Here is a 13315-nt window from a genome sequence, read left to right as displayed (position 1 = left end):
CAATAAACTGCCAAGTGTCAGCTTTCAAATGAGATCATACTTTTGGTTCAAGTTTCAAGTTTAAGTTTTATTGTCATATACATATTAGTACAGAGTAACACAGCAATAAAATACAATGTGCCTTAGCACTCTCTCAGCACCAATCAATAAATAAGTTAAAATAAAATTAAAACATCTGCTCAAACCTCAACCCTCCTTCCTCTTGTACTTATTCCTCTTTGCTTTTAGTACAAAGGGTTCATGAACTGGATCTGTTTCAGTTTAGGTATGCCATTTCTGGGCATTTTTCAAAAGTGGGGTTGCAGCCTAACAGGTTAAGTGTCAAACTGAAAAGTTTTGTGAAAGAGTTTACCTGTTATGGCCTTGTTAATCCGGAATATCGAGCCAAAGTTAGTTGAGTCATCGCTATAGTTCGTGGTGTAATCTGGAGAAAATATTAACAGAACACTGTTAATTCAGAGGAATCGGTGATTTGTGGATTTATTTTTATATATGTGATGAATTACAACGGTGTGTTGTATTCCTATGTGTGTTAAAATTAAGTGATATGTTCATTGTATATGAAGTATAGCCTATGTTGTAAATGAACGTTAAATGTTGGTGTGAAGAGTAAATACTGTTGAAACAGAGTTAAAAATGAGTTTCTAAAAATGTTATCCTTTGCGTACAGGCCAGTTTTTGTTGTTTGTGTAGAAGTTTGGGTTTTCCGCTGTGATTTAAGTGCATGATGAGGATACATCAAGCCGCGCTGAGAGAAAAGAAAGATGGCGAGCCCCCCAGACTGAATTTGGATCTTTTACTTCTTATCTTCTTATCCACTTAGTGGTGTCGTTTTTTCCTGATGGACTCAGGTATATTTTTCTTTCTGAACTGAATTTATCGAATGGACTGAGGTGTGTATAACCTTTATTTTTGCAGTTTTGTGACCTTATTTACAATTTGTTTTGTATATATTGTAACCACCCAAAGTTTGGTTACCACTACTATGCAGTAGGGGGCTCTATGTGTCATGCTCCCTTGTATATAGCCATGTGGGAGAAGAGGTCAGGAGCCTGTACCATGAAGGTAGCTGAACAAACTCGGGGTTACAGGATTAGTTTTGAGTTGACAAAACCACACCGATGCAATCAGGCTTTATTGGTACCATGATGCAGCTCATCAACTTTCTCTGTCAACTCAGGCTTTGATCCTTAAGCTATGATTACTCCACGCGCGCGTGCACATAAAACAATGACGTCGACACTGAACAACCAATCGTGGGTAGAGCGAGAGCGATATATTTTTCCGCGGAAGAGCAAGAGATAATCATTCAGAGTTACGATTAATTTAAATATGTATTTCAAGCTCGAAACAATACGGTCTCTGCTGCCAAAGCAAGAGAAGACTGTTGGAGAAAGATTGCTGATTGTTAATGTGTAAGTTAAACAAATACGTTCTATATTTATGTAAAATTATGTATGTGTAGCCTATATGTGTAATATAGCCTATAGCCTATTTTTATAATATATAAAAAATGTGCATGTATATTCTAAGAAAGATTAATATTCATTGATTTTTAGATGCAACCCCAACTCCAAATGTTCTTGGCAGCAGATAAAGACAAAATATAAAAATATAATTCAAAGTGGTGAGTATTTACCACAACCTTTTATTACTTTTGTGAACATTTGATCACAAACACTTGTTTGCAGCAAACCGAAATAGAGTTAAATTCAGAAAACCAGAATACACTGTGGCAGAGGAGTTGGCTCTGAGTAGGCAATAAGGGACGGACGATTATGGATGGGATTACAGGTGCTGTACAATCTGACCCTGGTGCTGGCTCCTCTAAGCAAGTAACACTGGGTACATGTGCAATACATTACTATTTTTTTTTTACGTTTTAAATATGTCTGACTGTATGTTCTGCAGTAGAGGGAAATACAGTGTCCCTGTTGAAGCCAACACACACACACACAGTCTCCCACACAGAGGTCAGTATGCAGCAGACAGAACACCAAACATAACCTGCTTTACTACAGCTATGCTTTACATTGGCCTATTTTTATTTATTAGGGTGAAGCAAATGATGAAGACACTCTGTCTGTGTGTTCTCAGACAGTTGCTGATGTGAATGCACTGGGCTTTTTACTATGGCAAACATTTGAATGTGTGGCATAAAAAAGGGACTGGCCCTTACACATCTCTTTTATTGTAGGATTTTTCACAACCTGCCCCAGAAACTGAGGCCTCTACCTCAGTGGGCTTCAGAAGAAATGTGTAAGGATTTTAAAACCCTTGACATAAATTACAGTCAGTCCTGTGTTTGTAGGAAGTCAAGGAACTTTTTGTGACTTGAGCCTCCAGAAAACTTGTAATGATCATGTTTGTGGTGGAATTATGTTTCAGGTGGAAACAGACTCAGTCAGGGCCCTGTACAAAAGGAGTCTTGAACTAGACTGCACACTAAAGGAGCTGGACTGTGAGCTGAGGAGGCTCCAAAAAATAAAAAAATTAAATTGGAGATCAAACAGCTGGATAAAACTGATCTCAGTATGTGAACTTATTTAACCAAGTAACACTTTTGTATTAATATTTATTAATGCAACTTTCTCTTGCTCTCTTTCTCCCTCCCATCCCACAAAACCAATAAAACAGTTTGAGACCTATCTGCAGTTTCAATGTGCTTTATTAAGTGTAATATTGTATGGTGATTGCATCTACATCTGCACCAGCTGGGTGGTCAAGTGTGATCAGGTCAGTTTTCATCGGGGAGAAGCTGGTTTTGTGGTGTTTCTCGCTCCTTTCTACTGGCTTCTCTGGTGACTCTTAAGGGCCGAACACAGTTGAAATGTGCCTTTAGGAGGCCAAAGGTCATCTCTATCTTCACTCTGGTTTTACTGAGGGCCACATTGAAGCGGTGCTGTGGCCCTGTCTGAGGTCAGAGGGTTAGTGTGTAGGTTTTTCTATCTCAGTTCAAATTAACAGTGTTTTGTACTGTACCAAATTTAACTTGCTTTCCTCAAAGCGCTGACACAACACAGACTCACGGAAAATTTGTGAGACAAGCACTGGAGCCAGGCCATTTGGCATCCAAACTTGTGATCATACGTTCATGACCACAAGTCGTCTGCAGAAGAAATGTTTAGTAGATCATTGTTATATCTGTTAATATTTAAAGATTCATCTCACAGAAAATAATCATCTCTACCTGAACATTAAAGTCCCACTCCGATCATATTTTGAGCTATTTTTAAACATTCTCAGTGGTCTTTAAATTATGATTATGCCATTTTTAGCCAAAATCACAAAACCTGTGCCGTTTTCTGGGACTTTGCTTCAGCAGAGCGGCAGTAGCTCATTAGCAATTCGCCTCTGCGTTGTGGGCGGAGCCGTTGGCACGGAGACGACCCTCCCCCTCCTCGTTGCTGAGAGCTCTCTCTCCCTCCCGCTAGCACCTAGCTTTTCACCCCCAACCTGTCATTACCGTTGCAACAAAAATGGAGAACAATATTGGAGCTATCCAGCCCTACAGTTTTGAGCCAGATGCCAGCTCGGACGAGGAACAAGATGAACAAGAGGACGTACATAGTTCAAGTCGTCTACAAGTGGATGTATCAGAATGGTATTGTCTTTGTAATCTCTTGAACTGACTATTTTCAGGCCAATATCTCCTAATAACATGTTAGTAAATAAATATGTTTGTGGACATGCTCCAAACATTTAGTCAGATTAGCCTTTTTTAAGTTTTCATAGCTATCACACAAAGAATAAATCATAGTGCTGCAGAATCAAATCTAAATTTAAGTTTACTTATAGAGCACATTGAAAACCTAAGTCTAAAGTTTAAAGTTAAATTGTGCATGTATTTATTATTCCCCCCCTCCCCCATCAGGTGCTCATGTGGTAAATGCATTACAATGCCCATTGCTTCTGAGAATATTTGCTGCTGGGAAATACCCAAGGTATATTATATGATGCTATAAATTACTTATTTACAATTGTATTGATAATTATTTTGTCTCCAATATAGGCCACTGTCCACATAATTGATGCTGTCGGTATTTCTCCCCTTTTAGGTTGTTGTCAAACTAAGGGCTCTACTGCAGCCTCCTACCTGTATGAGTCTTCACCCAGGATTAGAGCCAGTGTGCCTGGATGAATTTGCACTTGAGAACGCCCTAAATATTTTCAGAGCCCTCCACGGCCCTTTGCTAATAAATGTTTATAATGCGTAAGTAAAATACTGTTCCCTATTCAGTAATAAAATATATAATACTAAAATACAGTTCCTGCACATCAAAAGATGCATAGGAGAAATCACAAGATCCCACATCGTGTTGTGTCAAAAATGTCTGCATTTCAGATTTTTGTAGCACAAAATATTGCAACAAATAAAGATTTACTAAAACAGTAATCACATTTTATTATTATTATTATTATCAAAGTATACATTTAAGTATATACAGTAGTTATAATCTTGCATTTTTTCACAGGCAGAGGAGGTATCTGGCCTACCGCCAGTTTGTCAGCTGGGTGTGGGGGTACTTGGGCCATGGCAATAGAATAGTGATCCCATCCTGTGTCGTGGTCAGTATCAGCCAGCAGTATCCAGACCCTGAGGGAAATTATGTTGGCTTCTTACACCACTAGATCTCTCTATATCTATATATATATCTATATCTATATATATATATATATATATAATGTATATCTATCTATCTATCTATCTATCTATCTATATATATATATATATATATATATATATATATATATATATATATATATATATATCCTCTCTATGTTGTCCTGACCCTGACTCCAGGCACTGTCTGTTAATGATTGAAATTAAACATCATATGAATTAAAATAATCAACCAGAAAGAATAGACTGCCATGTCATTTGTGTTTGAGGTCTGCCAAGACGCAAAATAAAGTGCATCAGTGGCTGAAGCAAGATACATAGGCAGCAACAGCCTCTTGCTTGTCTGGTCTGTGGAACTGAGAACACAGGGTGTCTGGGATCTTCAGTTCCTGAAGCTCAACAGTGAATTTTGCTGGTTCATGCAGCACCTCGTCGAAGAAGACGCGCATTAGGTTGTCCACATAGGCTGGGAAGAAAAGATAATCATTAATCTGTATGTACCAAAAAAATAAATAAAAATAAAACAATTATTGATATGTCTTTAATCTACCATATGATGGTTTTTTCTTCAGTGTCTGGATCGTGTGTTTTCCTTTCTTGTGCTTGGGGTATTTGATATTGTATGCTGGTGTTCCGTCTCTAGACGTCAGCTGTTCCCTGTTTCCATTTTCATTAAAATGCAGCGAAGCGAGATACAACCTGAAATCACAAATATATAAAATGGCCATCCGAAAAAACAAATGAATAAATTCCAACCTGGATTCAACTAATGCTGCGTTCACACCAAACGCGAATAGCACGTCAAATTCGCGCCTGCCGCGTCTAGTTATACGCTTGACCACTTTGTGTTAATTCGCGCGTCAAGAGCGAAATTGACGCGCGTAAAATCAAAAGTTTGAAATGAAATTTACGCGCATCACACGCGTCGGAGGCGAAAGTTTCGAAACCTGTTGGCGGCCATCTTTTTTAGATGTTTATCGAGCATTAGCAGTAGCATTAATCGAGAGAGTCACCGCTCGTATATGCTCTGGAGAGCAGAAACAGCTGCGTAGGGGACATCGTCGCTGTACTCGGGTCCACCAGACCCTCCGGAGGGTTTCAGGAGTTTCACAATTTGCTCCAGGAGGTAGGTTTGGTGGACCTAACGGTGAGGACGCTGACGAGGACAGCGTAGGCCGTATAAGCCTCGGCCTCGAGTGGTCGCTGCATGACGAGCCCGCGCTGTACAGCCCGGCGCGAGGTTCACCCTCACCCGCACCAACCTAATCTGTCATTTATTTTTGTTTTGATAATAAATGGAGCCAGCCTCCAAAAGTGAAACCTGTCCTGTGATTTTTTTTAAAAAGTTTTTATACACTAAATTGTGTTTGTTGTCTTTACATTAGATTAATAAAGTTTCATATAATCTAGAATAGATATGGAATAAATAGCATTCAATAAAAAATGAGTATCTCTCATATTGAAATCGAGTTTTTATGTGAAAGATTTGCTTTGTTGTGCATTTTAGTCATATTACAAAATAATTTATTGAGGCCAAACATAAAATAACATTATAAACTGTCAGTTCACCACGTGACAGCAGCAAGCAGGCTCCTGATTGGTTAACGCGGCGCGAATTGACGCAGAAGTTCAGATTTTCCAACTCGGGCGGCAGACGCGAATTCGCGTCAAACGCGTGAATGCACAAAAAGCACTAATAAAATCATTCGCGCGTAACGCGCCAGAAGCTCAATTCGCGCGAACTTGACGCGCGAATGAGGCGAAATCGCGTCTACCGCGCCGCAGGAATTTTTTACGTGCGTAACACGTCTTTGCATTGACTTAACATTGAAATCACTCGCGCCTGACGCACTATTCGCGTCCGGTGTGAACGCACCATAAGAATATAGGTGAGAGACAGGTGTGTGCTTTTCAAAATAACAAATAAATTGACTATTCTGTTTACCTGCATAGCATTCCCCTGTAGGAGAAGACAACATTTTTGGGGGCAAATCGCAGAATGACGCTGTGGAAACCCTCAATGGCCGATGTTTGGTGCTTTGGGCTGAGTTTTGCCACACCTTTTAAGAGGTATTTGTTTGACACAATCCTCTGCAGTTTAAACAAAGCCGTTGATGCTGCAATTAAAATATTGATAGCATTAATATTAGAATATTCTTTTTCCATACACATATCCAATATCACTTTTAGGAAAGTTGTGCAATAGCACAAACAAGTTGGCAAATTAATGTTGATATGTATTATTTATAGAAAACAAAAGCATGGATACCGGTACACTAAATGATCTTGAGATTACATGCCTGATTTCAACCACTTTTTCGGGCGGCTTCCATCCAAGGCAGGGTGCAGACACTCAGGGAAGAGGACGTTCGTTGTCATGGCTGTGGATGTTCTGGACATGATTACTGAATGAGGTCCACTTAGCTACAGCTTCTTCACCCGATGAGGAAGAGATGGCACACCAGTACAGATGGTTTACCAGGCTCTGCTGCCATCTCTTTAACTCATTGCAGTCCTTCATCTTTGCCAGAGCCTCTACTTTCTTCGAAACACCTGAATGGCGAGAATGAGCAAATGGAAGTCTGTTACATGGGACCGTGTATATCAAAGTTCAAGAACCATGTGAATAACAATTTTTTAAATTTACTTCACCTTTGGCAACATGCCAAACATCATAAAAGTGCTCAATATCGTTCCTCTCAATTCTCAAAAACTTCTGGATTTGAGAGTGTCTGTCAGTAACAATTGATGCAACTTTCACAGCAGATTTTTCCAGGAAATCGAGACTCCTAATCAGGCCCTCTTTCTCCATTTTGGCACTGCCGCCACATTCGTTACTCTGTGGGGATAGAGAAAACAATATTGCACAAACACATGATTTTTTTTTTCTATTTCACATCAACATTCTGTCATAGGTGAGATATTAAAATAAATGATTAATGCAGAAGGTCAGACTGTCATATTCACCATGTGACATTTATTTTCATAGATTGATTTTAAACTGTGAATTATTCAGGTTTTGCACATGAGCATAAATGAATAAAATCTAATTCAGAAATAAATTAAATGTTTTTATTGGGCTCCTAGACTTCTGGGGGAAATCAAACTTTACCATTTCTACGTGAGCATGTAGTCCAAAATGCACAAAAGTACAAGACAATATCCTGTACCTTTTGGACTAAGTGGGCATGTGCCATAATCTCACCTGCACCAACTGGACATCAATAATTTTTCCCGTGTTGAGGTCCATCATTGAGGAAGGGTGCTTTCACATCTGTAGTTCGGTACATTTGGTCCGGACCAAGGGAGAAAAATGATACTTTGTAGCATTTTTCAGGCGTTTTGGTTTCTTTTCACACCACACTTATCGCTCTGGTCCGGATCAGTTTATGAAACGAACCAAAATGCAGTCATGTGACAACATCCACATCACTCGTTGGCCAGATGGGTCTTGAACGTATTTTCATAACTGCACTTCGATTGTCAGAATTAACGTGCAGGAAAATTCCAACAGAACTCCCGGAATTAAGCAAAGAGGAGGAACATCCGGCAGACAACACACCACTTTTTACTATGGAGAGACGACTGCGTGGGCTGATTGTATCCCTAGTCATAGTTTATTATATAGTTTGTCCAAAGCGAGGATGCGGCTTAAAAAAAAATTTTATTCAATGCACGCGGCGAGTCACTTCAGGAGGAGGCGACGCGTGCATAACACGCCACCGTTTACTATGGAGAGACGACTGCGTGGGCTGATTGTATCCTTGGTCATAGGTTATTATAGTTTACACCACTTTAGACAAACAATAATATTTGAGAATGAAGCGAGGATGCGGCTGTTAATAATTTCTATCAGGCTCCGCACCTCCTCACAACTCCAAGTTTGTCCGCGAGTGCAAACTGTCAACAAACATTTCTCCTCATCCCATAATCACAGCGCAGTTGACTACGGCAACTGGTTTAGTCCAAAAATGCGCATTTCTTTGGCAGTTGGTTCTGTTCGAGGTCGGATCACGTTCTCACCACAAACGAACCGCTCCAGAGTTCGTTTCAAAGCGTACCGAGACCACCTCTTCGAGCAGGTCTCGGTCCGCTTGTTTGGTCCGCTTTTGGTGCGCACCCGAGTGCGATTGCCGCATTCACACCAGCCCAAACGAACCGCACCAACGGGGAAAACGAACTCTAGTGCGATTCAACCGAACTAAATGAGGCAGGTGTGAAAGCACCCTAAGAGCCATATTTTGCACAGTGTCCCGGGCTGACGGCTCTCATGTCACCCCCAAGCTCGGCTCCCCCAGGCCTACTCTTTGTTTCCTGGATCAGGTCTGCTTGGGTCCGCTTCCACACAGCGAAAACACATGGCTCCATAAATGATGAGGCATGGAGAAAATATGTGCTCTCTACTATGTTGCAGACTTTAAGTGCAGACAGAACCTGTAACACAACCAAATCTTGATGAGTTGATTATGTTTTGAAATTAGACAGAAAGTACACACACATACGTCCATTAATGCTGTATATTTTTTATCCACTTCTTGCTACATTTATTCATATTTATGTACTGTTACTTACTTTGCTGATCTGTCTAAATGACGTGCCAGTAAAGTGTACTGCAGCAGATAACTGCAGGTTGCCTGCTGGGGTGCTGCCGATGATCGGCTGACTTTTCCACTGCCTGGAATAGTCACAGAAAGGACATTTCTGTCTGATTGACAAAAATGTTCCCCTGACATACTTCTCCAGCTCACATGTCCGCTGACAAATTGGACAGTCATGGAACAGAGCAAGGAGGCAATCTTCATATACAAGATATTTTACAATATCTTGTATTGGTGTTGGAGGGCTGTGGGGTGGGTGGAGGATGAAATATATTATATTTCTTCATCTCTCTTTTCATAAAACATAATACAGCAATTCGACTACATAGTAAGTTATCACCTGACAATGGTTGAGTCACTCAAAGAAGACATGCTGGGGTGATATGTTGACTGAGAACTGTCAACTGGTTCTTCCTCAGCATCATCCAGATCCTCTGTGTCATCCAGCAATGTCTCAAGGCGTCTCCTTTTCAAAGGTGGGGGCCTTGTCTTGTCCGGTGTTGAAGTAAATCCTCCAAACTCTGCTTTCACCTCAGTATTGGTTCCAAAGGAACTGGTGGATGGATTGACTTGGATAGCTGTAATATGACAATTTTAAATATGAACAGACATGTATTACTATGACTACATATTACAGTCCAGGGGTCAATACACATCCGGTGTCACTATTTTCATAATAATAAGTGACATTCACATATTCAATTTTAAGAAACGGTGCATACAAAGAATATCTAAAAAATATTAAAAACAATAGAAATCATTAGATCATGTCAATTACACAAAGCAACACTTACCTTTACTTCGAATGGATTTGAGAGTATACTCTGACAGCTGGGTGGCCACAGTTGACCTTCCCCTCTTCTGTGGCTCCCACTGACAGCCTACATCTCTTGTCTGTGTGGCCGCCGCAGAAGTGACGTTACTCTGAAGAAACAGCGAAAACAGAACACAATAAATAACTTTACCATTAATCATACACTTTTCTCAGTAAGGTAGAAGTCATATAGTCAATATAGAAGCATTACAGTATTATATACACGTTAATTATTATTATCCGAAGTTAATCAAAGTTATCACCGATCACCAATCATATTTTCACTCCGAGATGTCACGGTAAAAAACAGCTCGACTTCGCTTCGATATTTCATCCCTCCCACAGTGATCAATCAGGACATATTTAGTATCAGTGGATTGATCGGAATTTCGGAATTATTATGACGCTACTGTCACCGCTCTATCTGAAAAACTGACTGACTCTCTCACGAGTGATGAAACGACTGCGACAGGCTAAACTCGTCGCCACCCTGCGTGTGCTAGTCTAACGTTACTTGAACGAGCGCGGAATTTAGATGACGATTGATAGACAGTGAAAAGTGACTTATTTACATAATGCAGCACTGGCTTTTTTGCCAGGTAGATAACGTTAGCTGATGTAACGAGCAAACAGGCGGGATCGTTGAATTGGCTCCTGACAGAAAAGCGCCACTTTGGCCGCACTGTGCTAGCAAACAGGCGGGATCGTTGAACTAGCTCCCGACAGAAAAAAAAAAATAAACTTACCGGTAAAGACACAGGCTGTCCAGTTGATGGTGTCTTGATGGAAGGCACTGCATCAGGCTTCAAAAATAATTTAGTGACGAAGCCCATTTTTTTCTCCTGCCAGTTGGTGAAACATTCTTCAGTGAAGTGCTGACCGCAAACCGATGTGTGGTTTTTAACATTGCCGTGACCAAGGAACATAATCCATCTATCTCTTACAGCAACATGTTTGGGTAAAGCATGAAAGCTAATACCACTATCTCTCCTCTTAGCATTGCAACCCGCTACCGCACATAGGTGTTGATCCGCCATCGTCTTCTCTACTCCTCAGAACCTGAGCGGGCGGGACTTATGAGCTTGTGGCCCCGCCCAGTGGAGTTACTACGTCACAACTCCAGTCTATTTTAAACGGCATTTTAGCGTCTGCTACTGATTCACAGACATTTGAATGCAGAAATACTCAGAAATACAACTTTGAGCTTATTTTTCTCAAGATATGTCCTCTAACATGAGAAAAATGCTACAAGAACATGTTAACACCTAGAAAAACATGATTTTCATCGGAGTGGGTCTTTAAGGCTGTGATAGGACTTCCTATTAACATAATCTGCCTCATGTTCCCCTAGAGCAGTGGAGATTGGAGCAATAGACCGCATACATGTTGCAATGACTCCTGTCATAAGATTAACAGAATAATAATAAAGATTTAAAATAATTCTTAACATGTATTATATTGTATAGTACATTTGTGAAATTTGCTTTTTGAAAAATAAATAAAAATAAAATGTGTTCATGTGATGTCACCCTATCAATATATCTTACCGGCAATTTTATAAAAGCCCTCTTTTATTGACATGGTCGATAAATGTCCGGGGAACACTATTAATGAAACTATTCATGTACTCCTGCAGAGCAAGGACCACCTTGCGAATGGTTCGACAGACCGTGTTTTCCCCTAGCTTTTGTGCGTCACCCACCGTGCAAGTATATACCACTTGCAAAAAAACGCAACGCAGTTCCATTTGCGGTACAGTAAGTGCATGAATTCGATGTGTTAAATTCTTTATGTGCGGCTCAAGAAGTTTGCAAAGATAAGACATTCCTTCCGTGGAAAATCTGTGTCTTTCATACAAGTAACTATCATGAAAGGCAAGGGGATTTTGTCTGGCTAAAAACTCTCTCTACAAAGTGCTCGTCAAACAATTTGCGCTGAGATGTCCACCGGATTTAGAAGAAAAGGTGAAGTCATTGCAACAGACACTGGGAATAAGTTACGTCACCTATATGTTTCTTTGCTCTCAGCTGATTGGTCAAACTTAGGTCTGAGATCTTGAATCCAGAACATAACCTGCCCCGGAGCAGGTTAGCCGTGCAGCGTAAGATACCATGGCAACGAACACCGATTAAAGCCGAGCTACTTTCATAGTACCTAAAACCCAGGGTTGGCGGAAACTGAAACATAGCTGGCTAGCCACCTAAACCGGCTTCATGGTACAGGCCCCAGGTTATGGTGTGGAAAGGGAAGCATGGTTCTTCTCTCTTAGTTCACCCAATCTGTTTAGAGTCCAGGTTGAGAAACTATTGTTTCAAGCTCAATCAAGTAAGTGTTTTTCTTTGTCTGATTTATGTCAACTGTGGTTATTTCCTGTGTAAACTGTATTTAGTTTGTTGGGTTTTACGGTTGTTGTTTGTTTTGAAACCAGCGTGCTAATGCTAGTATGTATGTTTTGTTTGTAGAAGGACTCTTTGAGTATCATCTATTTTCCTTTTTGTCAATGAGGCTCAAGATTGAAATTCCAACAGGAACATGAATTCCTAATGGACAGGGGCTTCAAAGCCCGACTGCGTTCGTTTGGGATTTGGAGTCATTGTGGATTGTTACTAATTGCTGCTTCACCTCAGTCACGGGACTATTATTCTATTCCTCTCCATCACTGCAAATGGAACAATTGATTCTATGATACAAAACATTGGATGAACTCTATGGATCACAGGACAATGAAAAACTAATGTTATCAGTTCTTATTACTATTGCTACTCATCAATGACAGTATTGCTTTTGTGTGAATCTTTGGGGTTTATATTATTGTATATTGAGTGTTTGCTGGGTGGTGTCTATACTTGTCTGGGTCGTCTGATATAAACTGAAAGCATTTCTATTGGTGTGTTGAGGTTTATCTTTGAACTGTTTACACTCTTTATATTCTTAAAACCAGTTTGGTCTGTGAGTCCCTCCCTCAAAATGATCTTGTAACATGTCTCACTAGGAGTGGATAGGGAGACGGTTACAAATATATATATATATATATATATATATATATATGTATGTATGTATATCTTAAAAGAAGTGTTATCTGGTTATATATACATATTGTACATTTTTGAGGTAAATTCATGTCAATTGTTACTCTAATTGAATCATCTGGGTTAAAATACTGATTTGAGTTTGTATTTGAAGCAACTGGTTTAAACTACAATAAAGACAGGAAAATTAGGACCTTAAATCGAAACTAAACTTATTAATCTACAACAAATAGTCATATTTAAATTAGAG

The 13315-nt window shown here is 39.9% G+C and overlaps 2 protein-coding genes and 1 long non-coding RNA gene across 3 annotated transcripts; 1 reads left to right on the top strand and 2 right to left on the bottom strand.

Moving 5' to 3' along the window:
- The first annotated feature begins 3490 nt into the window (after positions 1-3490).
- LOC309496963 lies at positions 3491-4615 on the top strand. Its single transcript, XR_014205299.1, has 3 exons — positions 3491-3944; positions 4059-4213; positions 4476-4615. It is a non-coding gene; the product is annotated as an uncharacterized lncRNA (long non-coding RNA).
- Positions 4616-5242: 627 nt separating this feature from the next.
- Positions 5243-8858, bottom strand: LOC309496135 (uncharacterized protein). Its single transcript, XM_082166154.1, has 4 exons — positions 7830-8858; positions 7277-7463; positions 6570-7177; positions 5243-5323 (listed from the first exon to the last, which is right to left on the bottom strand). The coding sequence occupies exons 1-3, from the start codon at positions 7875-7877 to the stop codon at positions 6978-6980; spliced, it is 435 nt and encodes a 144-aa protein (XP_082022280.1). The 5' UTR covers positions 7878-8858; the 3' UTR covers positions 5243-5323; positions 6570-6977.
- On the bottom strand, positions 8852-11332 carry LOC309496413 (uncharacterized protein; the record flags this gene model as incomplete). The annotated part of the gene is made up of 5 exons (XM_082166406.1): positions 10783-11332; positions 10017-10146; positions 9563-9800; positions 9197-9467; positions 8852-9058 (listed from the first exon to the last, which is right to left on the bottom strand). Exons 1-5 carry the CDS (start codon positions 11071-11073, stop codon positions 8852-8854), a joined length of 1137 nt encoding a protein of 378 aa, XP_082022532.1. The 5' UTR covers positions 11074-11332.
- Positions 11333-13315: the final 1983 nt, after the last annotated feature.

Source organism: Leuciscus leuciscus (genome assembly GCF_965113295.1).
Source record: "Leuciscus leuciscus genome assembly, chromosome: 4".
Taxonomy (NCBI): domain Eukaryota; kingdom Metazoa; phylum Chordata; class Actinopteri; order Cypriniformes; family Leuciscidae; genus Leuciscus; species Leuciscus leuciscus.
Note: the sequence above shows the minus strand (reverse complement) of the source record. Positions and strands in the feature narration are given on the sequence as shown.